At 42.7% G+C, this 24,683-nt stretch overlaps 1 protein-coding gene across 22 annotated transcripts in view; it reads right to left on the bottom strand.

Moving 5' to 3' along the window:
• The window catches only part of ADGRL3 (adhesion G protein-coupled receptor L3), a 574,776-nt gene that overhangs the window by 143,411 nt on the left and 406,682 nt on the right, over window positions 1–24,683 (bottom strand). For all 22 annotated transcript variants that reach the window (XM_082206024.1, XM_082206018.1, XM_082206034.1 and 19 more), the window contains 3 exons: window positions 16,482–16,784; window positions 15,319–15,422; window positions 7,384–7,569 (listed from right to left, as the gene is read on the bottom strand). In XM_082206024.1, the coding sequence (XP_082062150.1) occupies window positions 7,384–7,569; window positions 15,319–15,422; window positions 16,482–16,784 (593 nt within the window). The remainder of the gene's footprint in view (window positions 1–7,383; window positions 7,570–15,318; window positions 15,423–16,481; window positions 16,785–24,683) is intronic.

The following is a 24,683-nucleotide window of genomic DNA, read 5'->3' as shown; positions in this document are numbered from 1 at the left end:
CACAATCTGGGGAAATATATGACAGATTGAAGGCGAATGAAGAACAGCAAAAGTATTTGGAAACATATAAAATATATAAACAGCTTGACTTCTCAAAATAAATATTTGTTTGACAAGATAGGTAAATCATTTGGCCACTATCCATATGATGAGCAAAAGAAAATAATAATAAAGGAATATAATGAGTTTGTTGTTAAATCATAAGCAATGTTATAAGGATGTGAAAATTAGTTTAAAAAGCTTTCCACAATTACATTTCTTAAACAAGAGAGAACAAAGTAATTCTAAAAGGTGTTAATAGTTCAAAGCTAATGAGAGGGGACATGGAATTCACAAATGTGAAAAATAAGGCTACAGGTTCAGGAGGTTTTTCTGCAGTTTTATTCCAACTGTTTAAAAATAAAAATACCATCTCCACAGTGTCTGTTATAAATTAATGTTAATCCCTTATAATCTTCCAACCTGCCTGGAAGAAGCAAGTATGACTGCTGTTCCTTGAACCAGACAGCAGCTTGGAACTTACCTGATCAATGGTGCTGAAACAAAACTAGGTCCCCAATTTAGAGCCAGCAATTTTGGTGGCTCATTTCAGCAACGCAGGTGAGGAACATGTGACCCTCCTATCAGCCTCTGCCAGCAAAGCGAATGGACATCAACTCCATGCTGGGAGTTGATGTCCAACAACATCTGGAAGGCCACAGGTTCTCCATCTTTGAAGCAGCAGCATTCTGTGAGCCATGTGGAAAAAAATATGGTGGCCGACTATGTCATGGCGAATCATTCCAACAAAGCAATTAATTATTTTTTTTTGCAAGGGGGGCATTTTCTGTGCTGAATTTAACCACTTGACTTTCAGCCCAACACCCCAACACATACAGTGGTGCCCCGCAATACGAATGCCTCGCAATACAAAAAACTCGCTAGACGAAAGTTTTTTCCGTTCGCGATTTGCCTCGCAAGACGAATTTCCCCTATGGGCTTGCTTCGCAAGACGAAAACGTCTCGCGACTTTTTTTCTTTGACTAAAAACAAAGACATGTTTTGTTTATAAAGTTAATTTATTTTCCCTTAAATTTTTGAACTGCTCTTTACAGTATGTGTGACTTTAAAGAGCAGTTAATAAACTGTTGTTGTACCAAATTTGGCTTTGTTTGGACTTTTTTTTGACCATAGGAACGCATTAATTGATTTTCAATGCATTCCTATGGGATTTCGTGCTTCGCAAGATGAAAAATTCGCTAGACGACAAAAATTGCGGAACGAATTAATTTCGTCTTGCGGGGCACCACTGTATATCATTTTTCTAAGTACTGTATATTTCTACTTGGATATCTACCTACCTACCTACCATCTATCTATCATTCATCTATCTATCTATCTATCTATCTATCTATCTATCTATCATCTATCTATCTATATCTATCTATCATCTATCTCTATCATCTATCTATCTATCTATATCTATCTATCTATCTATCTATCTATCTATCTATCTATCTATCTATCACCTATCATCTATCTATCTCTATCTATCATCTATCTATATCTATCTATCATCTATCTATATATCATCTATCTATTTTGAAAACATATGTAGGTGTTTTTTTAAATCTCATTAAAATAAAACAACAAGATAAATAAAGTAGCATGAATACCGAATACAATATTTTACTTAAAACGATATACCAAATGGCTGGCACCAAGAGCCAGCAAAGGCCCCACTAAACAGGTACAATGTAAGCCCCTTTTCTTTGGGGAAAAGATTATTCCAAAGAATGGGCTCCACAAGAAAAATAGTCCTCTGCCAGGTCACTGAAAGATGAGTTTCTGCAAAGTGTGGCCACAACCAAGAGAGCCTAAGAAGATTACTTTAGTGACTGAGCAGGTCTGAACAGGAGAAGGTGTTCCCTTCAAATTGTTTTGTGCCAGAGTGCCTTGTCAAACATTTAGTCTACTCAAATAAGCTATTCCTCCACCCTCAAACTTATATATAATACACTGGCAAGCTTCAAAGTAGTTCACCACGCCATTTTCAAACTATATACAGTAGGACCTATTCTCCCACCTCAAATTCTCGTTATAATGGAGGGATGTGATTCAGCTGACTGACCCCGAACATGGGGCCACTATAGCAGGACTTCTTAGAGTCACCTGGATTTTAAAATTGCTCATAAAAAGCTGTCTAATGAGACGCTTTACCAGACAGCAGTAAGTACAACTGCCATGTTCTCTTTGTCTCGCTGTCTTGAGGTGAGGCGAGAAGCTGCCAGCACCCTCCCCACCACCAAAGCCTTGCTTACTGAGGTCGGGCAACTGGTTCTCCTGACAAGATCTCAGAGAACTTTTGTGAGATGGTGATCTGTGGGGGCACCACCCGGCAAGATTCTGCCACCTGAGGCGGCTGCTTCAGCCCACCTCCTGGGCGGGCCGGCCCTGTATCTTTGACTGCAAATACGAGGGAATACTAAGGGACGCAGGTGGCGCTGTTGGTTAAATCACAGAGCCTAGGACTTGCTGACCAGAAGGCTGGCAGTTCGAATCCCTGCAACAGGGTGAGCTCCCGTTGCTCGGTCCCTGCTCCTGCCAACCTAGCAGTTCAAAAGCACGTCAAAGTGCAAGTAGATAAATAGATACCGCTCCGGCGGGAAGGTAAACGGCGTTTCTGTGCGCTGCTCTGGTTCACCAGAAGCGGCTTAGTCATGCTGGCCACATGACCTGGAAGCTGTACGCCGGCTCCCTTGGCCAATAAAGCGAGATGAGCGCCGCAACCCCAGAGTCAGTCACGACTGGACCTAATGGTCAGGGGTCCCTCTACCTTTATGATAGGTAAGGAGGGAATATTGCCTTGCTTTGGGTGGTACTAGGGTAATGACTGTGTTGATTTTCACTCATCAGTGGTCAGATGAGGTGGTGGAATCACATTATCCACAAAGGTTTAATCTTTGCCCATTGAACTCTACCAGCTTTGAAGTGTGTTTGTGACGCTGGACACCAGGAGTAGTCAGTGGTTTCTACAGGCCACGTTTCTGCCTAATGAGAACCACTGGCTGAGATGACATTGGAGTTGGTGCTGAAGTCTCTCGCAATGGTGGCTCTGTGAGATATGCACATCCAGACAGACATTGCTGTGTCTGAGTCTGGCCCAGATATAGCTTCAGAATCTTTGCATTCAGTGTGATGAGGAGACCATGGTTGTAATGATGTCTGAGCTGCAAGCCATGGATAGTTTCCTGCTCACGTATTGACGGGGGAAATGTCTCAAACCACATGCTCATCTCTGCCTTTCCTGGCTAATAAAAATTTGTAAGGAGAGGCTGCTTTCCAGTTATCATGCCGTTCACAATTATTATTAATTTCGGTGCTCTATAACATTTTAAATGATGACAGGGAAGCTGTCTATGCCTCTTAAGGAGGCTGTTACCCATTCGCTCCCCAGGGGATCTTTGAGTGTTGATAACCCAGTAAATCACGGTCCAGTATCTGAGCTCCCGTTTCCAAGCAACATAATTGAGCATAGGGTTGCTTAGCAACTCCAGGCATACCTAGATGATAAAAACATTCTTAATCTTTTTTTAGCTTGGCTTTTGCTTAGGCTCTGAGAACAAAACTGTTTTCGTGGTCTTATTAGACGGTCCTCGTATGCAGATCAACAAGAGAAACTGCACCATCTCCAGAACTTTGGAGGCAATGGGTTATTGGGTACTGTTAAAGCAGTGGCACAAACCAGTGGCCATGCAAGAACCTGACCCACAATGACTTCGCCAAGGACTGGCAGCCAATTAACTACAAAAGCAGCAGCAGGAGGTAACAGAATGGACTGTACCACTTCAGAATACAATGGGTCTGTGTATGTGTCATGTTTTTTAATGTTGCCCTACATGAAAAAGCTCACTGCAAACAGAAAAAAGCACCTTAGCAAGAAAACCTCTCTCCCTCATGTGCCATATAAAACACAGGGTCATTAAAAATGGTACAGTGATGCCTCGCAAGATGAAATTAATCCGTTCCGTGAGTCTCTTCGTCTAGCGGTTTTTTCGTCTTGCGAAGCAACCCTATTAGCGGCTTAGCGGATTAGCGCTATTAGCGGTTTAGCAGCTATTAAAGGCTATTAGTGGCTTAGCGGCTTAGAAAAAGGGGGGGGGAAGCGAAAAAAATCGCAAGACTCGCAAGACTTTTTCGTTTTGCGAAGCAAGCCCATAGGGAAATTCGTCTTGCGAAGCAGCTCAAAAACGGAAAACCCTTTCGTCTAGCGGGTTTTTCGTCTAGCTGGTTTTTCGTCTTGCGGGGAACCACTGTATCCTCCACTTGCAGTATGAAGTGATAAAGTCTGTTATTCCACCTTGATATTCAACCTCTGCAGCGACAGCGGTGAGTAACCGTTGTCCCTGCATACATTGGATTCCAACAACATTAGCAGAGCCATTGGCTTTCTATTTTCGTGCTGTAAGTTTAGACCTCATCCCAGTCAATTAATCAAATGCATTTCAATTGACAAATGATTATTAATTACAATTAAGTCATCAGCAATTAATTAGATATACAAAACTGGCGTATGGATAAGGAAAAAAGTATTTTTTCTTCAGAATTATAATGACACAATTATAATTCTGCAACAGAAGGAAGAGATTCCCTCCCGCATAAAACAGAAGAAGGAATGTCTCTTTTGTTTTTGCTTTTACTTTGCAAAGTGCTTTGGGATTCACTTGAATGCAAAGCAGCATATAAAACAATAAATAAAACAAATCATTCTAAAATGGGACCTGTCACCCTTATTTTTTCTAACAATTTGTACCAAAGATAAATGGAAAACCTAATGCTCGAGTAATCTTCTTAAATGATAAAATATTTTAATTGATCTATCTAATTTATTGGTAGTGCAGTTCTCTACATGCCTATGCAGTAGTAAGTCCCATTGAGTTCAAAGCTTTTTATTTTTTAAGGTAAATGGGTTAATATTTTATGTACATAGATTTTTAAACTACATTTTATTAAATAAATAAATCCAACTGCTTGTCTGATTGTGCAACCGATTTCCACTTGCACAGTGAGACTTTTCCTTCCTCCCGTTTCCACTGCAGCCCCACACCTGCACTCCTCCCTCCCAAAAATATGTGGTCCGGAAAGTTCCGCAACCCTCCAGATCAGATTTTGGGTGTGCATGAAGGGCCTGCAGTGGGGAGGAAGGGAAATCTATTTTTGTGGCGCTGGAGATCGCCCACCGTGGCTAAACTTTCACTGCAACCTTGTGGGACACTCTCAAAGGAAGCCACGCTAGTGAGTCTTTCCCTCCATTGCTATTCCATATTGTGTGTGGAAGAGGCGTAACACTATGTCCCCAACTACCCCACCCTTTCCCACTTATCCAAGAGAACAATAGTCTTGGTTCTTAATTGTTCCAAGTTAGGGCGGCTAAAGAAAATTAAGAAAAGCAAACTAAAGCAATCCAGAAAAGATTACGGTGATCAAAGCAGGTCTTGGGTTGCCTTTAAATTAGCTCTTCTTTTTTTATTACATTTTTTCAACCTGTGGTGGACACAGACAGGAGTGCTTTTGATCAATTTCAATGGTGACCTTTCTTTTATCACTTTATCTTTTATCACTCCTTTACGAGCTGACAACCCGTAGCTCATTATGATGAATCATTTTTTAAAAAACTATATCCCACCTAGTTTCCCAAAGGAATAGGAGAAGCAATCAGGGCCCGAAAGAATGCTGTCTGAGGCAGTTGCTACATTTCCCCTATCGAGTGGGCTGGCGCTGTCCACCACCAACAGATAGAGAACATCAAGGTCAACAGAACTGCATATATGGGGAGGACGAAAGTCCTGGCTGTTTCCCCCTCTATCTGCTGTTGTTTCCTCTTCACTATTGTTAATTTCCCCTGTTCTTCCCTGTCAGGGAGCTGACATCGGAGCGAGAGGCGAAGGGAAGGCTCTCAGATGATGCTGGCGAAGGACCCAGCAGCCAGGGGAGAAACAGCTCAGTCGAGGGGGAAGCCAATCGGCGCAACACCAGGGATAAAGGGGGGGGCGATGGGGGAATTGGAGAAGGGGCTCCAGGACTCTTCACTGGACATCAGTGAGGAGAGCCCAGGGCCTCCGCTACCCACGCCTTCCCTGCGCAGAAGACTCCCGCGCAGTGAGAGGAGGAGGAGACTGGATGTCAAACAACTTTTATGTTGGAAGAGGTTCAAGAAACGCCCACTGACGGATTCTGCCAGTGACTGAGGCAGCCACGGGAAGAAGGGGCTGCACAGTCAGAAAGGTTTAACTAGGGAAATTAACCGAGAAAGGCACCAGCTTACGCACGAGTAACTCATACTCACTACATTCCCAGTCCCAAAATTTAGGAAAAATAAGCTGAGATTTCAGCCGCCTTCGGTTCCCTCTGCATATTGCTGTCAGAGCCTTCAGAATTCTCAACAGGAAAATTCTTACTAATCTGGAAGAGGGGAAAAGGATGGGGAGAGGCAGGGGGCAACTGCCTATTCCCTATAGGTTTGATTTTTATCTCCTCCAGCAATGCCTACTGGTGCAGGAGTTACTCAGACGGCCACTATAGTTCTGGGAGCGCTGCCAACACGGCTCTCTCAAGTTACTCTACAGTATATACATCGCCAGGGAAGTATTATTCTGCTATGCGCTCCTACTATCCGCTGGGACAAAGCTACAAAGAGCTGTCTCACGCTGGCCCTGCATTCTAATGTTATCCGAAGCCCGAATTGTTCTTGGAATAAACAAATATTTCGCAGGGAGTCCAAAGATGATCTGTTTTGATCGCAGCAAAATGGAAGAGTAATGAAACCCCCTCTATACAAGATTGGATCCAAAAGCTGACAGAATGCGCCAAATTAGATGGTTTATCAGAAAAAATGAAGAATAAATCAAAACAGGAATTTGTTTCAAAATGGGAGGTTTTCAAAGAATATCTGAAAAATAAATATAGTAGTTTAAATTCTGTTGCAGCATTCGAGGGACTTCAGTAATAGTTGCAAGGTAGATATAAGAAATTAGATTTATTGAGAATAAGTTTAATTATGATAAAGGTGTGTATTGGCAATAAGTAATATGAATTTGAAATATGGAATAGACAGGAGGTTGGGTCTTTAGTGTTAAGACCAATAGATGTTTTATTGTTTGCTAAGAAAATTATGTGTCTATGGTTATTTTTGTAATTTGTGTGTAATTTGGTATTTGTTTTTTTTCTTGTTGTATAAATAAAAAACTTTATTTTTTTAAAAAAGAAAAAGATGATCTGTTAAGTTAGCAGAGTGCGGAGGTCCTCAGCTCCCGTGACAGATGCAAGAGGACTTCTCACAGCAAAAAGCAGAAGAGAAAGACAAAGACGGCGGTGGCTTCATTGGCCATTACATGTATTACTTACCTTGTTTAAGCTACGCGCAGCGCTGTCTTTTCCGCCGGGTGTCAAGTTTCGCAGCTGCACGTCCAGCAAACCCACCAACTGATCCATGGCGCGAACGGAGTAGGTGATGTCTCCGGCGTTCAGGTGGCTTTTGGTTTGCTCGGCAAGTTCTCTAGCGACGTTGGCAGCTGTCTCTCCCGATTTCAACTACGGTTCAAAGAATGCGAGAAAGCGTCAAGATATTTCACTGCCTCGGCTAAAAACCGAGTTTGCGCTCTGGTATTAGGGAGGTTTGGGATCGTGACAGCTTCACAACAGCAACATTTGCCTAGAGCTTTCATGCGTTTGAAGTGCTTCACGTACATTATCGGGTTGTAATCTTTACAACATCCCTGTAAAGTCCGTCAGTATTATCACCTCCCCATTTAGCACATTCATGCGCGTGCGCTTAGAGGCTTAAGGCCACCTAGTGAGTTCAGGACAGAAACAAAATTCAAACCAAGGACTTCCTGATTCACAGCTCGGTTGTATTTATGTAAAAAAGCGTCATAACAGGCTTTAGTTGTATATGCAAATGTTCTTCATTAATGCTCTGCATCAGTGCTTTCTAAAACTTGGTCCTCCACTTGTCGGTTTTTTTTGGGGGGACTACAACTCTCATCACCCCCAGCTAGCAAAACCAGTAGTCAGGGATGATGGGAGTTGTAGTCCAACAACACCTGGAGAGCCAAGTTTAGAAAGCACTGCTCTATTTCAATGTCTTAAATTATAAAATCAATTCTGAAAAATTCTAAATCTTCTACAACCCGAAGATGTCATCCTCCACTCAGTTAGCTGCTTTTCTTGGGACTATCATGAATTAACCTGCAACTACAACAACAACAACAACACCTTACCCAGCCTCCCTTACAGCTGTAGGGATCAGATGGGATTACCATGAGGAATTATAAAATATACATCAAGCCATCGTGTCCACAATGAAGACATTGTGTTGACTGGGTTTGATATATTGACGATAATTTCTGATTAAATTCCATAAGATTCTACATTCATGTCCTTTCCATGCCCTTTTGCCTCTGCTGCCCCTTTCTCCTTGCCTGACAAATCACGTACACACTTAGACAGGCAGGCGTCCTGTGCCCTCAAAGACTGGGCAGTTTCGTCTTTGTAGTTTCTAATAGGTAATCTTAGGATGTTAATCTTAGGGCCAGGAAACAGATTTCACATTAAGTGATAATGGTCACTGTCCTCCTGGCCATCCTTCTTATCATGTGTACTGATTGTTTATGACCTCCGGAGTTGCTGTATTCACTCCTTTGTAGTATTCATTCATTTACCCCAAAAGTATGCATGGATAACTAGTGTTTATAGTTTAACTTTCTCCCCACGTGGGTTTGTGGAAATGCTCAGAAGAAATCTGATTGGTTCTTATGAACACTCTGTAAAAAGTTCTTTTGTGAATAAAAACGGCCTGGGCCAGGGGGCTGGAGCATCGGACAAGCACAGAGAGACACGATTATACGCACCCTTCCCAGAGTCTTGCTGGTTCAAGTCTCTGTGTGTATTCTTATTAATCAGAGTTCAATCCTTCCTTTACTTTGCGAACGCAACAACAGCAAAATCATATACATGCCTATTCAGAAGTAAGTCCCATTTAATTCTGGGAGATTTACTACCAGGTATGTATATATAGAAGTAAAGCTTTATTACCTCTTTATGCATAAATACCCTCCCTCTTTAGTCATTTTGAGAATGTATTTTTATCTTTTTGGATGATGCCTTTTGTGTTTGTTCTTTTCCATTGCCAAGGCTGAAGATGATCAACAGGCAGGAACTGCCTTTTAATTTCTCCATTAAAGGAGGATGCCTTTGATTAAAGAAGGACGCCTGTTGAGATTCATAAATCAGCACTAGCAGTGAAACTTCACAGTAGATTGAGGCACAATATAGTGGCAGTTCTTCTTTATTTTCCTTCTCTCGGTACTAGCCTGATGTGCAATTACAAAACTGAAAGGATGGTTTTGAGCATTAGTACTTAGAACCACCTTATGGGGGGAAATATCTATATCAGAGGATCTCAGACTGAAATCTGCTGAAAGTCTGGGGGTCCTGCCTCTCTCCACCAGGCCTAGGGCAGGGTCTGACAGACTACAAAAAGACTACAAAAAGACTGCTGTTGCCCGGCAGAGAATACTGTTTACATTCTTTTAAATTGCTTTTTAATGTGTTTTTTTTAATTTTTAAAAATTATTTAAAACCCTTTTTATGTGGGGTTGTTTTTGGTGTGGTAGGGGTAAGTAACCACAGCTCTAAACACCAGATTTTTTTTTAGGACATCTGTTTGGTGAAGACAGTGACTCTCCCTGGAGACTATTCTTAATTATTTGTGAAACAAATGTTCGTTTTGAAATAGATGCAGGGGCTGATTATCACAGGACTCATCTACACAGCTGCAAATAAACATTTACAATTTATTACAATTTTCACAGCTTTTTTTATATGTTGTGTAGATTCTACCACAGTTATTTCAGAGAAGACCTGCACATGACTTCAGAACCCCCTAGATTAGCAATAGGCAGAAATCATTTTACATAGCCCATGGGGTATTCTTCATTGTTTTGGATGCTTCACCACAGAAACAAGCTAGAAAGATGAGCAGTTTGTGTTCACCATGTATGCGACGGAAGGTTGGATCCTGAATAATCTCTACAATTGTGTAGCTGCCACAATAGGAAAACACATTTGAGTAGATTTTTTTAAAAAGCTTAATGGGAAAATATGTACTTCAAACACCTAGAATAGTCATTTTCAAACTGGATGACTCAATAAGCCTTTGGCACACAACCCTGACAAACCAGAGCACTAAAGTGACAACACAACCTTTCTGAGTTTCTCTTTTCAGCACTGTCATTTGGGATCACAAGCACACCCAAAACCTTTCAAAGAAAGGACTTCTTAAGAGTTCTAAAAGGATTCATTGATGAAACCTTAATACATCACTGGAAGATCAAGACCAGATGTTGGCCATCAACTTGAATCAAATCCATGAATCCAGTCTCAAGCTAATAAGGATAAATGCTTTTTTTCTTTTTTGCCAAGATGAAATAAAGTTTTTTTGGCAGATAATCGCACAATATGAGACAAAGCCATGCCCAGAGAAAACAAATTGTTATCTTCCTATGTAAATGCCATCCTAGAGCCAAGAGCACTGATTAACCCCATGGCCTTCTTGGTATAGTCAACACTCTCAAACTAGGTTAATATTTCCAAGACATCTCCACAAAGTCAAAACCACTACACCTACCACTGAAATACCATGCTCTAATTTGGGGGTCCAGATTTGAAGTCTGCTTTTAAGAGGATTTATATGATAATCAGCAGACTTCACTATGAGAAGTACCTTATTTACTAGGAGTGTGTATTCCACCCCACCCCAAATTTGATGAAGAAAATAACCGACAGACCCCAGCTACTGTCCCAGGACAAAATAAAACACTGAGATCATGTTCTGTTCAGACTGATCACAGACTACTTAAAAGAAACCAATGACTCAGATTTGTAAACATAAATACAAGTCAACCCAGTGTATGGCCACCATTTTGGCTCTTGCTCCATTTGGTATATTTTGGAGTTCCAGTAAAAACAAATTCGATCACACCACGCTGAACTTTCCATCCCTGAACTAATATATTCTACGCAGTTATTTGTTGATGGCTCACCCCTCCATTCCTAATTTACGAAACCATGTGTTATGTCAGCCACCACTAAAATTCCTACGCGAGGGACTGATTGTTTGACGCAGTATCAGGCAGCTTCACAAAAATTACAAAACTCTTGTTTTAATTTGGCAATTCATTAAGAAGGGCTAAAAATGTGTCTTGAGCTATGCCAAAGCCATTTCCCGTCCCCGGGGAGATGACGTTGCGGGCTGGGAGCAAGCCCCCCCCCATGTGCATGGAGCAGGAAAGCCCCTGCGCCGTTGGTTGGTCCTTGGCCATGCCAACCCAAGGCTGTCCAATCCGGACGGTCCGGGGGTGTGGCGTCGGCTATTTAAACTGCCCACGGCCAAGGGCATGTTCCTTTTCTCTCTGCTCGGTCAGTTCTCCTGTCCCCCACTCCCTTAGGTTCTGCTCTTTATCTCCTGACCTTGCTATGGACTTCGGTTGCTCGCCTGTTTTTTAACAGGGACCTGGTAGGAATTTTTTCCACTTGGCAAATTGGCACCGGCCATTTGGTTTTTCGCTTACCTCGTAGCAATTCATCACAACTTTGTAAGGTTTGGCGGTTAGGCATTGGAGTATTAGGTTGAAGGGGAGGGGAGGTAGTGGCCATCACCTACCCCTCCTATTTCAAGGGTATTCCATTAAAGAAATCCGAGGGGTGTGGTCCCATCCATAGCCCCAGACAGGGGGCTAGGGCCATGGCACGACCCCTAGTGGTGACCCTGGGGGAGTTCCTAGTTGATGTGCATCAGCAGGGCTCCCCCTTCTGGTGGTTAACCCTTCCAAGACTCCGGCAGACGGGCGGTTGTCAGATATAGTTGTGTGGTTTCCAATGCCTAAGCCAATACCACTCACATTCTGTAACCAATAAAGTTGTGGCCTTTTTCACCCATTTACCTAAGACACTGTTTCATGTGTCTTTATTCCACTTCCTGGGAGGGTTTTGGACCTTGCCACGCAATTCTGAATGCAGGCAGCGGCTCACATGATGAAATGGAATTATAAAACACTTCTGTACCCACACAAAACTAGAAGCGTTCCAACCTTGCCTTCTCCACAACATTCTAGTTTTCTAAGTGTAGGAAGGTGTGTATCAACCATGGGTAGTTGAGGCAGGAGTTGTGCACCTGACTTCTTGACACCAAGCATGCCTGCCACTTACATGGGAAAGCCGTGTGGCAAGGTCAGTGCAGTGCGAGGGCAGCAGCAGGAACGTCAGATTGCCTCCGCTGCTGCACCCGGGCTGACGCTGAGCTCCTCACAGATCCCTCATAGCTCCACAACTCAAGGGAAAGAGAGAAAGGAAATGCAAAACAAGACAAGACAAAACCCTAGTCTGATTGAGACTGAGAGGTGTGGAAACAGGAAATGAAAAAGCGATGGTGCTTTTTTTGAAAGTATGTCAAGATAGTGCTATCGACATACACTCCCCGCAATCTCCATCGCATCTAAATTCATGCCAAATAGGAAGAGGTTTAAAGCAATAATTTTTAAAAAATCCTAGAAGATAATAACTGCTGCCCCTACCATATTCTAAGGATGGGAGGGAGATTAAATATTATTTGAGCCTATCACAAATAGCATACGGACACAGCCTCAATTCCCAGTGATTTATCATCTTCTCAATTGGGTCATAATGAATGTATGAGTAAGATGGTCGAAATGGAAGTTATTGGATATGAAGATGGGGCAAGGCTAAAACCTTTTCATTCAAATATTAAAGGGTATCTTTCATGAAAAGCCAACCCAGAGTCCAAAAACTTTAATAATTCAAACGGATCTGGAGTGTAATGCATCAGGATTTATAGGAAATTATGTGACCCCCTATTAATCTGATACCCTTGAATCAGGATTCTGAACAAGAGATATGAAGTGCATTTTGCCATGTGGACGGCTGGAAAGGCATCAGTTTTCAGCTTGAAATGCGGCAGACTACTTTGGCAGTCTGATGCACTGCGGTAGAAAATTCAAAGAGCCTCTGACCGAATAAATGCTTCTCTCCCAAGTGATCATATAGCTTTGTCAGCTCGCACCCTTTGTGTAGGAGACTCATAGGCAGAAAACGTCCAGAGAACTATTGGTATGCTCTTCCTTGGATTGGGAGGAAGCCCTGATAGGCCTGGAGAAGCCGTTAATTAGGAATACAGTGCAACACAGTGCAGCAACGAACAATAAACTGAATTAAAGACTAAGTGTGTGCAAAGTAAGCACAGTGGCCATTCACAACTGGAGATCCCAATCAAGGTTTTTTTTGAAGCAGATTTTCAGACTGCACAAATACCCCATCAGGCATACCACACTAATTAAAAGAAAAGAAAAATATGAACACAAAGCATGCTTTGCTCCTTGCTTACACCCTGTATCAGTGGTGATTTCTAGTCTCTAGTTCTTATTGATTATATACTGACAGTTCAGTTATGAATCTGTCTTAGCTCAGTAACAACCAGGCAGAAGAAGAAGAAGAAGAAGAAGAAGAAGAAGAAGAGAAAAGAAGAAGTAGGAATTTTAAAGGATGCAATGAAGCATTATCTGTCCAGTGATGAAGGTACAGAAGATGCGGTTTTGGCTAAAAAGAAGGCATGTTTAATATGGTTTGAGAAGTTTGTTGTAATGATGGAAACTGAGCATATTCTACTCTACATAGGATTTGTGTAATACTGTCTCTGACACTGCCTGTCATTTAAGTGTTTAATAAACGGATACACCTAAACGTGTCTCATCTCCCCATTTTTCAATCTGTACATTATCAGCTTTCCAACCGCACCCCCCCCCCCCGCAATTTCACATCTTGTGTCCAACAGCACACTAAAAAAGAACTTTTTCACAAACATCCTAGGATTTGCTAGGTAGGTGTTAATTAGCATAGTAAATCTTGGATGATTGTGAACTTTTTGCATTTTGCAGCCACTTGCCTCCACTGCTATACATATGCACCTGTCAGCTGAAGTTAACACTCCACGAATCTGAAGAAGAGAACTCTAGTCCATGAATGCTTATGCCATAATAAATGTGTGCCAAGGCTTTTCCCCACAGCCAGAACTCCGTTCCGGCGTCTCTCATGTGGGCGCCATTGCCATTAAAAGAGAACAAGGAAGGCGTTCATGGCGAGTTCCAGCAATTCTTTTTCTACAAAAAAAATGTTATGCCATACAACTTTTCTTGTTTTTTCTGTTACTCATTTAGAAATTGAGAATATTGTGATCACATATTACAAAGAAAGGGATTCCATACTTGTTTGAAAAGCAGCTAAAATAATTTTAGAAATGGGGAAAAATACCTTATATTCAGGAAGTGATATGACCTTGATACAGAAGAGCAAGGTAAGTCATTTTATATGGTACAACCAAGTATTATAAAATATAGCTTAGATCCAACATCAACAGTTTCTTCTTTTTAAAAAAGAAAGTCCACAATCAATTAAAAGTTTATTTTTGTCTGTTTGTTGCTACTGATTTTAAAGCGATTTTTATATTAGTCTGACTCTCTTAATTTTAAACTGCTTTGGAAATTATTTTCTTTCCGTTCAGATAACTTCCAAAGCTGAATAAAAAGCACCTTAAAACTGACATAGAAATTCAAATATCTTACAAACATAAATGGTTCAGATAAAGATGCACTAAGTTAGAAGTATTCATGTAATAAACAAATGATCAATACTGATGGGGAATATGGATAACACGGTATGCTGAACACCTTCCATCTTGGCATGGAAATGTTGGAGGGGCAGAGAACCACCACTTGCATTGTCACAGCGTCCTGCGCCACGGGCAGGGACAGTTCTGCTTCCTGATGTCATGTGAATTCAGGTGATTGACAGTTGGGTGGCCCCCTAGCGGGATCAATTATCCTTCCACTGATGCACACAATAAGGCATCAATTCTAATAGGGTCTTCTTGACAAGATGTAAAATATTCTAATATTTTGAAGACTCCCTTCCCCTGCTATTTTGAAACCTCCTTCTTGACTAGCACCTTACATATGGGTATGTATGTACTGCAATTTATGCTCTCTTTTTTCATATCAGTCTGACATCATATGCTCACTGCTCCCCTTTCTATAGGCAAGTCTCCTAATTTCTTGCATTTACTGTACTTTAGATCCGGGCGATGCAACGCAATGCTATGATTTTTGGTTCAGTCGCAGCAGAACCATATTTTTATATAAAGGCAACACAGAAGGAATGGGAGCATAAGGTATGAACACAAGGACATGTCAGATAAAAGCAAAACCTTACCTTCTGCGTGATATGGTTGACCCAAAGTGAAGAGCAGTTGCTAAGATCTGGCCCTTGAGGATCCCAGATCCCGCCAGGAGCAAGGCACAGGAATGTTGAAACACCTAGAATGACAAAGATATGATGAGACACCATATATTTTACCTGCCCCTTGAAGTACTGATCAGTCAGTTGTTTCAAAAGAATTTTTTTCCAATGTAAAGATTAATTTCTGGGTGGTAGAAGTCTTTTAATGCATGAAGTAATCTGTGCAATGAATTTGCCCAAATCCTGAACTGAAATAGTCCACTTCACAGAGTTTTGGGGCTTGTTTGAGCAGAAGTGGGATCTCTCTGGATCACCCTAAAATGAAGAATGGGCCGCCAAAGCAATCAGGGTGCTTCAGAGATTCAGATATGGAAAAATAAGTGTTTGCAAAAACTGGACAGTTGTGAGTCTAAAATGACTCCCAGGCTGCGCACCTGGTCCTTCAGGGGCACAGTGACCCCATTCAGGACCAGGGAGGCCTCCACACCAGCCTGCCCCCTGTCCCCCAAAAACAGTACTTCTGTCTTGTCAGGATTCAACCTCAATCTGTTAGCCGCCATCCATCCTCCAACCGCCTCCAGGCACTCACACAGGACCTTCACCGCCTTCGCTGGTTCTGATTTGAAAGAGAGGTAGAGCTGGGTATCATCCGCATATTGATGGACACCCAGTCCAAACCCCCTGATGATCTCTCCCAGCGGCTTCATATAGATATTAAAAAGCATGGGGGAGAGGACGGAACCCTGAGGCACCCCACAAGTGAGGGCCCAAGGGTCTGAACACTCATCCCCTACCACCACTTTCTGGACACGGCCCAGGAGGAAGGAGCAGAACCACCATATAACAGTGCCCCCAGCTCCCAGCCCCTCAAGACGGTCCAGAAGGATGCTATGGTCGATGGTGCCAAAGGCCGCTGAGAGATCCAGCAGAAGGACAGGTGGGAAGGCCAGGTGTTTCTCTTCCAGCAGCATACAATGGACCGTTCTGCCCCTGTTGCCATTTATAATACCACATTCTCAACAACATTTTGCGGAAAGCCAAGGAACACAGGCAAAGGACGAACAGGACACTGATTAAACAAAACGTGGACGGCTGGCTTCGCATGGCAGAGAAGTAACTTTGTTTTATGAGCTCACCTACGGTGCCCCTGGGGCACGGCTGCTTGGCCACTTGTCCTTGCCGGGTCTTGAACCATGTGATCTCACGGGCTTCCACCGTCTCGCAGCTCTCTGCCCCTATTGCAGGCAGCTGGGAAGCCGCAGGCGGCAGGTGTGTCGTCATTTCATTGGGGGCCTCCAAACCCGGGGAAGGTGTCGTTGTGCTCTTGTTTCTCCTGCCCAAAGCTGCCGCAGTGGTGGTCCGTGCAGTGCTGCTGGTGGTCAGTCGGGGAGTGGTGCTTGTGGTAGTCCCACCCAAACCTGTGGCTCCAGCCGTTGATGCTGCCAACGAAAAGCAAGAACAGGTTACGAGGGAGGGAATGACAGCTTCTTAGGGATCTAACAACCTCTTGTTAAAAGTACTTCTATATGGAGACTATGTGTAACATGTGAAGTAAGCCCAGGGCCTATGTCTAGTTTGAAGTCCATATTGCGATATCGGTTTCATATTTTTTGACCTGGAAATATATTGCGAATTGTGTGTGTGTATGCTATGCAAAAATTTGTTGTTGTTTAGTTGTTTAGTCATTTAGTTGTGTCCGCCTCTTCGTGACCCCCTGGACCAGAGCACACCAGGCACTCCTGTCTTCCACTGCCTCCCGCAGTTTGGTCATACTCATGCTGGTCATGTTTGGTCAAACTCATGCTAAAGTGATCCCTTCATGGATCACTGCCTTGCTGAGGAAAAGGGGCTTGAATAACTCAGAGATGCTATGAGCTATGCCGTGCAGGGCCACCCAAGATGGACAGGTCATAGTGGAGAGTTTTGACCAAACGTGATCCACCTGGAGCAGGAACCGGCAAGCCGCTTCAGTATCCCTGCCAAGAAAACTCCATGGACAAAGACAACATGCAAAAATTACTATGTGGGGAAAACTGTGAAGCCAGACAATGCTTCTCTTGATTTCTGCAGCCCTTGTTAACTCTTCTAGCTCAGCTCTTCCCTACCTCATGCAAGGAGCATTGAATCACAAGAGCAGGTGCCGGCAAAAATCATGTTGTGGGGGAAAATGAGAAGCCAGCCAATGCCTCAACATTGCCCCATCCTTATTTCAGATATTGTGATCTATTGTTATAACGTGATGTTTAGCTAGTGCTATATCGCAATGATGAAAACCAGATATTGCCCAGTCCTACTTATTTTGGCAGAGCTTCACTGAATGCTGGCATACTCACACTGCAGCCACTCACAGAATACTTCTCCTAAAACTTGTGAAGGATAGAACCACTCATGATATTTGTGCCCCCTTTCTTGCCTCGTAGCAAATCCTAGGGACCTTCCAGTCAGTACAAATGGCCTGTTCCTTATCATGAGCAACAAGCAAAACTTCCAGGGGGATCTGAAGAGAAGCCGGAGTCATGTTCCTTATTCCATGCATATGAACTTCAGCAGACACCATCTACTGCAGTAGTTCTCAACCTGTGGGTCCCCAGATGCTGTTGGACTACAACTCCCATAATCCCTGAGCTCTGGCCTTGTTAGCTAGGGGTGATGGGAGTTGTAGTCCAACAACATCTGGGGACCCACAGGTTGAGAAAGGCTGATCTACTGGCACGCACCACTTCATTTTGCATTTGGAGACACACGATCCACACTTTAGGGTGAAAAATCCTGCAGCGTTTATAGCAGTGGAGGGAATCTGTAGTCCTCCACATGTTCCCAGACTACAGCTCACATCATCCCTGACAATTTGCCATGTTGACTGAGGCTGATGGTGGCTGGAGGGGTGAAGGTTCTCCACCTCTGCCATGAACGGAACCTTTCCCTGCTGTTGAGACTCACTGTCTTGTCAGATCATCCCTGGAATATGTTGCTCAGGGCAATGTTGCCATCACCTTCCCTATAGATTTTAAATACGAAGTTGGACAGGCATCTGTTGCCACTTTATATAAGGTATCCCGATTTAGACAAGGGGGGTTGTTGGGTTCAGATCAATGGAATTCAACTACATTGATCAATATGCCAATCTAGGGAGCAACACAGCGGGAACGAGTGAGCCCCTGCTACAACCACCATAAACTGATTACCAGAGCCTTAAGGAATGTACAAAATCTGTGCAGGATAGTAGATTAGTTTCATTAAAGGGGAAAAAAATGGCTTGAAGCATAACTCAAAAATCAATTTTATGAAGACCACAAGATACATGATCATACTAACGGCACGTGCTTTAAATTTCACTTACTCATTTATGTGATTTAAAACCAGCTTAATTGGTTAGTTAGAAAAGAACAAGGCATCTGATTCATTTACATATAAATGGTTTTTCACTCTGGCTGCAACTATGATTAAATGCCAACCTGAGCAAACTTATTTGACATTCTATACAGTACAGAATACAAATCTGTCAGCCAGGTCAAAAGCAAACGGTTAAATTCAGGATAGAGCAGCCTGGGCAGTTCCGGATACTACATGGGACATTTCATTATCCTTACAATATTATCACAATTTTTACCATGCTTAGCTATATTAATGGTTTGGATCTAAAGTTAAATCATTAACATAACTAAGCATGGCAAATTAGTAAATACGTTTATTAAAAAAAATGCAGGTGGGCTTTTAAAAACAATTTAAAGACTTAAGTAAAATGTTACTTATATAACTTCTGTTTCAGAAAATGATTTTGTGATTTTGATGGAGCTAAACGTTTTTTTAATAAAAAGCATTTTTAGGATTCTCAGCAGAACACTCTGATTTAATTTCTTACCATTCCTTCCTACAATGGGATATATATTCAGAGATAAACTCAGCAACCAAAACCACCAACCTAATCAAATGACCAACATGCTGATTCAATATTTCAAAGTGAAAAAAAGAATAAATGCGCATTGGGGATTGTGCACAGAAAATTGGCTGTCACATAAAATTTAGTTATATTCACCAGTCTCCTAAAAATGTGTCTGTGCCACTCCAAAAGATAGCATACCCTCTTACGTTGGGCAGTTTGTTTTCCCTTTTCTTCTTTCTTGGTAATTCTAAGAAATGCTTTTGTGTTGCAACAACATTTGCAAAACCTCTCTGCAATTTAAACGATACTGGAAGTGTAGAAAGGATGTGGTCACATAAATCTGCTGTGAAACAGGACTGCTGTGAAACAGACTGCAAGCTTTCATCAGGATTGGTTAAAGCCAGCCATCACCACCCTGGTGCTCTCTCCAGATGTTCTGGACTGCAACTACCAACAGCACCAAGTTGGCAAAGCCTGGTTTAGGTCATAATCCACTCTCCTTGTATAGGCACCGAGGAAACAAGGAACTCCTCCATCCACCTTCTGAAGATGCCATTTCATAGAACTGTAGAGTTGGAAGGACCTAAGAGTCACTAATCCAACCTCCTGGAATGCAGGAATCTCAGCTAAAGCATCCAGGACAGCTAACCAAGGTAAAGGTAAAGGGACCCCGGACCATTAGGTCCAGTTGTGGCCGACTCTGGGGTTGCAGCGCTCATCTCGCTTTACTGGCCGAGGGAGACAATGTACAGCTTCCAGGTCATGTGGCCAGCAGGACTAAGCCGCTTCTGGCGAACCAGAGCAGCGCACGGAAACGCCGTTTACCTTCCCGCCAGAGTGGTACCTATTTATCTACTTGCACTTTGACGTGCTTTCGAACTGATAGGTTGGCAGGAGCAGGGACCGAGCAACGGGAGCTCACCCCGTCGCGGGGATTCGAACCGCCGACCTTCTGATCGGCAAGCCCTAGGCTCTGTGGTTTAACCCACAGCACCACCCGCGTAACCAACCTCTGCTTAAAAGCCTCCAAGGAAGGAGAGTCTACCACCTCCCGAAGGAGACTCTTCCACTGTCGAACAACTCTTACTGTCAAAAAGTTTTTCCTAATGTTTAGTCGGAATCTTCTTTCTTATAACCTGAAGCCATGGGTTTGAGTCCTTCCCTCCAGAGTAGGAGAAAACAAGCTTGTTCCTTCTTCCATGTGACAGCCCTTGAGGTATTTGAAGATGGCTATCATTCCTCCAGGCTGAACATACCCAGCTCCTTCAACCATTCCTCATAAGTCTTGGCTTCCAGACCCTTGATCATCTTGGCTGCCCTCCTCTGCACATATTCTAGCTTGTCAATATCCTTCCTAAATTGTGGTGCCCAGAATTGGACACAATATTCCCATATTTCCTGGCTTCTACTCTTTCCCACAGTAGAATAAACAACCCACGCAAAGTCCAAGCGTATCCTAGGAGCTGCAAGACCACTCATGTGACTGGCCACACGAATCACAAAATCTCTGCCAACAGCTGTATGTCTGCAGTGCCCTACCTGCAGCCAAAGAGGATTTGGTTAGGAACTGCTAAATAAAATAAAAATTCCTTGCAGTATTTTGCAGCAATACTTTTCTAAAGCATTAGAGTAATTATACACATAAGATCTGGGATGACAAGGAATAAGCTATCCAAGATATTACTCTTTTTGATACCACTATGAGTACCTGCCCACTCAACCACTTAGATGTGCGGAATTGGCACTTTTACAAGTACTGCATAATGTTTGCTCTGCACTTTCAAGAAATTGACCTTTCAGCGTGGCAGAACATATGCTCTGGAACTCCTTGTGCATTGATATTAGGCAGGAACCTTCACTGTGTTGTTTTCAGTGCCTTTTTTGTTGTAGCAAGGCATGTAATTTGGACATGCTGTTTTAGTAAGTAAAAATGTTTCCAAATTTCAGTTTTTTATTTTATATATTCACATTTTTTATGCAACTTGTTTTTAATGTTTGTTTTTATTAGCATTTTTAATTAATATTGTAAACCACTTAAAGGCATTTTGTTCTAGTAAGCAATATAAACATTAAACAACCCAAGTAGTTGAGTGCCAAGGAACAAGAGAGAGAGGTACAGTACCTGCACTCTTGGGGGAAACCAGAGGCTCAATCCCTGACTGTTCAGGTTGGAATTTGCAATGTTAAAAATGAATCATGAATGACAGGTCTGAACATTTCTATCCCTCTCTTTGATGAACGTTGCAGTTCAGAAGGGCAGTTGTAAACCTTAGAAGACTAAAGCTTACTGTGTGTACAAAGGTCCGTATAGTTCAAGCTATGGTTTTCCCAATAGTGATGTATGGAAGTGAGAGCAGGACCACAAAGAAGGCTGATCGCCGAAGAATGGATGCTTTTGAATTCTGGTGCTGGAGGAGATTCTTGAGAGTCCCATGGACTGCAAGAAGATCCATCCTCTCCATTCTGAAGGAAATCAGCCCTGAGTGCTCACTGGAAGGACAGATCCTGAAGCTGAGGCTCCAAGACTTTGGCCACCTCATGAGAAGGGAACGACGGAGGACGAAATGGTGGGACAGTGTTCTCGAAGCTACTAGAATGAATTTGACCAAACTGCGGGAGGCAGTGGAAGACAGGAGTGCCTGGCATGCTCTGGTCCAGGGGGTCACGAAGAGTCGGACACGACTCAACAACAACAAAAATCACCCTGAGATCTATGGATGAAAGGTGGTATACAAATATAATAAATAATAATAATAGTTATTAGAAATACAAATGTTGCCTTACAGCTGAAGGAGCCTTTCTTAAGCAAATGCTCAATGAGTTTCAGATGAATATAGTGAGGAGTTATCGTTTAATTAGCTCACAATTACTTCGTGAAACCAGATTTTGCCCTTCCTTTTTAACAGACACCTTTACTCAGTTTTTTAAAAACTGAAATGTTTTCTCTATCTTCCTGATGCTAAAGTAAACTAAGGATTTTGGCTGCCAAAAATCTGGTTTCACAATGCAATTGTTAGCCTTTGCTCTTAGTCTAGAGTTTCTGCTAGCTCAGATTAACAAAGATAATTGGTTTCTCACCAGATGGCAATCCTCCCTGAATGACTAGCTGCTTCCTGAATCTCTAAATCTTGGGGATGTTCACATGTTAGATTCAACATGTGTTTAATCTGTGTACGTGCGTGCATAAGGTTGCTCTCTGTATCGTATCATATATGGTTATTTAAACATAACTCCTGTTTAGACAATCATCATGTTGTTGTTGTTGTTTAGTCGTTTAGTCGTGTCCGACTCTTCATGACCCCCTGGACCAGAGCACGCCAGGCGCTCCTGTCTTCCCCTGCCTCCCGCAGCTTGGTCAGACTCATGTTTGTAGCTTCGAGAACACTGTCCCACCATCTCGTCTTCTGTCGCCCCCTTCTCCTTGTGTCCTCCATCTTTCACAACATCAGGGTCTTTTCCAGGGAGTCTTCTCTTCTCATGAGGTGGCCAAAGTCTTGGAGTCTCAGCTTCAGGATCTGTCCTTCCAGTGGACACGAAGAGGCGGACACGACTGAACGACTAAACAACAACAAAACATGCACATATTTTGCCCCCGTGAAGAGAAAATAAGGAAGTCAAGCCTTTCAGTTTCTGATGGGCCCAACTGTCCTACACAACTCTGGAAATATGGCAGATGAGATTATGAGAACACCATTTACTGAGGAAACAAACATGTATTTCACAAAAGAGCACTTGGTGTTAAAATCTAGTCACACGCTAGGTAAAAACCCCAATCATTTCAACCCAACCGAGGTAAGTCTGAGAAGAACCCAAAGCCTGGCTGCAGAAGGCACAGCTCAAGTTGCAAGTCCTCTGCGGAAATCTCCAACAAAAATACAAAGATTTGCAGCGGGAAAGCCAGCGAAAAACTATAGACCAAGCAAATTCAAAGCACGGCAAAACCCATGTTTGCATTCTGCCTCTACACTTGCAACCTACATGAGATGTCCGGCAAAGTTAGTGCAATTACTGCTAAAAGTCTGGCTACTTTGCCAAGGTTTGAAGCACTAGGAACTCCAGCAGTGCCAAAGTGTCTAATCCTGCCTAAAGCCACCAACCCAGTGGCCATAATCACATCTTGTGACAGCAAATTCTATATTAATTTTGCATTACATGAAGATGTATTTTCTGGAGTATGTCTTGAGTCTACTGCCAACCAATTTCACTGAGTGACCCAAATTCTAGTGATATGTGAAAGGCAAAAAGAATGGTAGCAGTCCATTACTGTGTCTATATATCCCAAAGCAAGGCAATTTTAGTCAGGGCTGGGGTGGGAGTGGGGGTAAACTCTACTTGCTGCCTGCTGCTTTCTCACTCCTGGTTAGTCCCTGAAGCTGCTATTTACCATCAAAAACATATAAAAAATTACATTAAATCAATTATTTACCATCAAGTTTAGTCCCGAGACTATTTACCTGCCCTCTGTTTCTGGCTCAAAACCATGGCAGTTTAATCTCCAAGAGCTATGCTCAGAATTTCAATTGTGTCAATGGAAAGCAGATGACTATTTTTACATTCTTATGTGACTGGAGAAACAGATGTCCATTCAGGTTGCATTGAAATCAGTTCTGTTAATGGTCACTCTAAGCTTCAGTTAAATTTAAGCATATACAAGATAGGAGCAGAGCTCACAGTTCTGCAGTAACAGAAGATGATCTATCGGATGATCAGAGAAAGATGCTTCTTATAGTTAATATGGAATTTCATTACTTTGATGCAACAAATCATTTTTGAGTGCTAGGTTGAGTTTTAGTCTTCAAGCAGGCACGACTTCACACATAGGAAATCTAAGCAAAAAGCAGACTTAGGGTAGTTAATTGAGCACACCAGATAATATTAAAGGGGCTAGTGGAGATGGGAATTTTACTTAAGTTTTACTTAAAAGGAGTTTTACCTAAAAGGAGATTGTAGGTTCAAGTTCCCATTATATCATTAGAGAAGAGATCAGGAAAAAAAATCTAACTACAGTGGTACCTCGGGTTACATACACCTCAGGTTACAGACTCCGCTAACCCAGAAATATTACCTCGGGTTAAGAACTTTGCTTCAGGATGAGAACAGAAATCGTGCTCTGGCAGCGCAGCGGCAGCAGGAGGCCCCATTAGCTAAAGTGGTGCTTCAGGTTAAGAACAGTTTCAGGTTAAGAACGGCCCTCCGGAACGAATTAAGTTCTTAACCCGAGGTACCACTGTATTAGAGAAATAAAGGTAAAGGTAAAGGGACCCCTGACCATTAGGTCCAGTCGTGGCCGATTCTGGGGTTGTGGCGCTCATCTCGCTTTACTGGCCGAGGGAGCCAGCGTACAGCTTCCAGGTCATGTGGCCGGCATGACTAAGCCGCTTCTGGTAAACCAGAGCAGCGCATGGAAACGCCGTTTACCTTCCAATACTGCAATAGCCTTCCTAGAAGCAAAATG

Source organism: Podarcis vaucheri (assembly GCF_965113315.1).
Source record: "Podarcis vaucheri genome assembly, chromosome: 17".
Classification (NCBI taxonomy): domain Eukaryota; kingdom Metazoa; phylum Chordata; class Lepidosauria; order Squamata; family Lacertidae; genus Podarcis; species Podarcis vaucheri.
The sequence above is the reverse complement of the archived record's forward strand: the minus strand, read 5'-3'. Positions and strand labels throughout refer to the sequence as shown.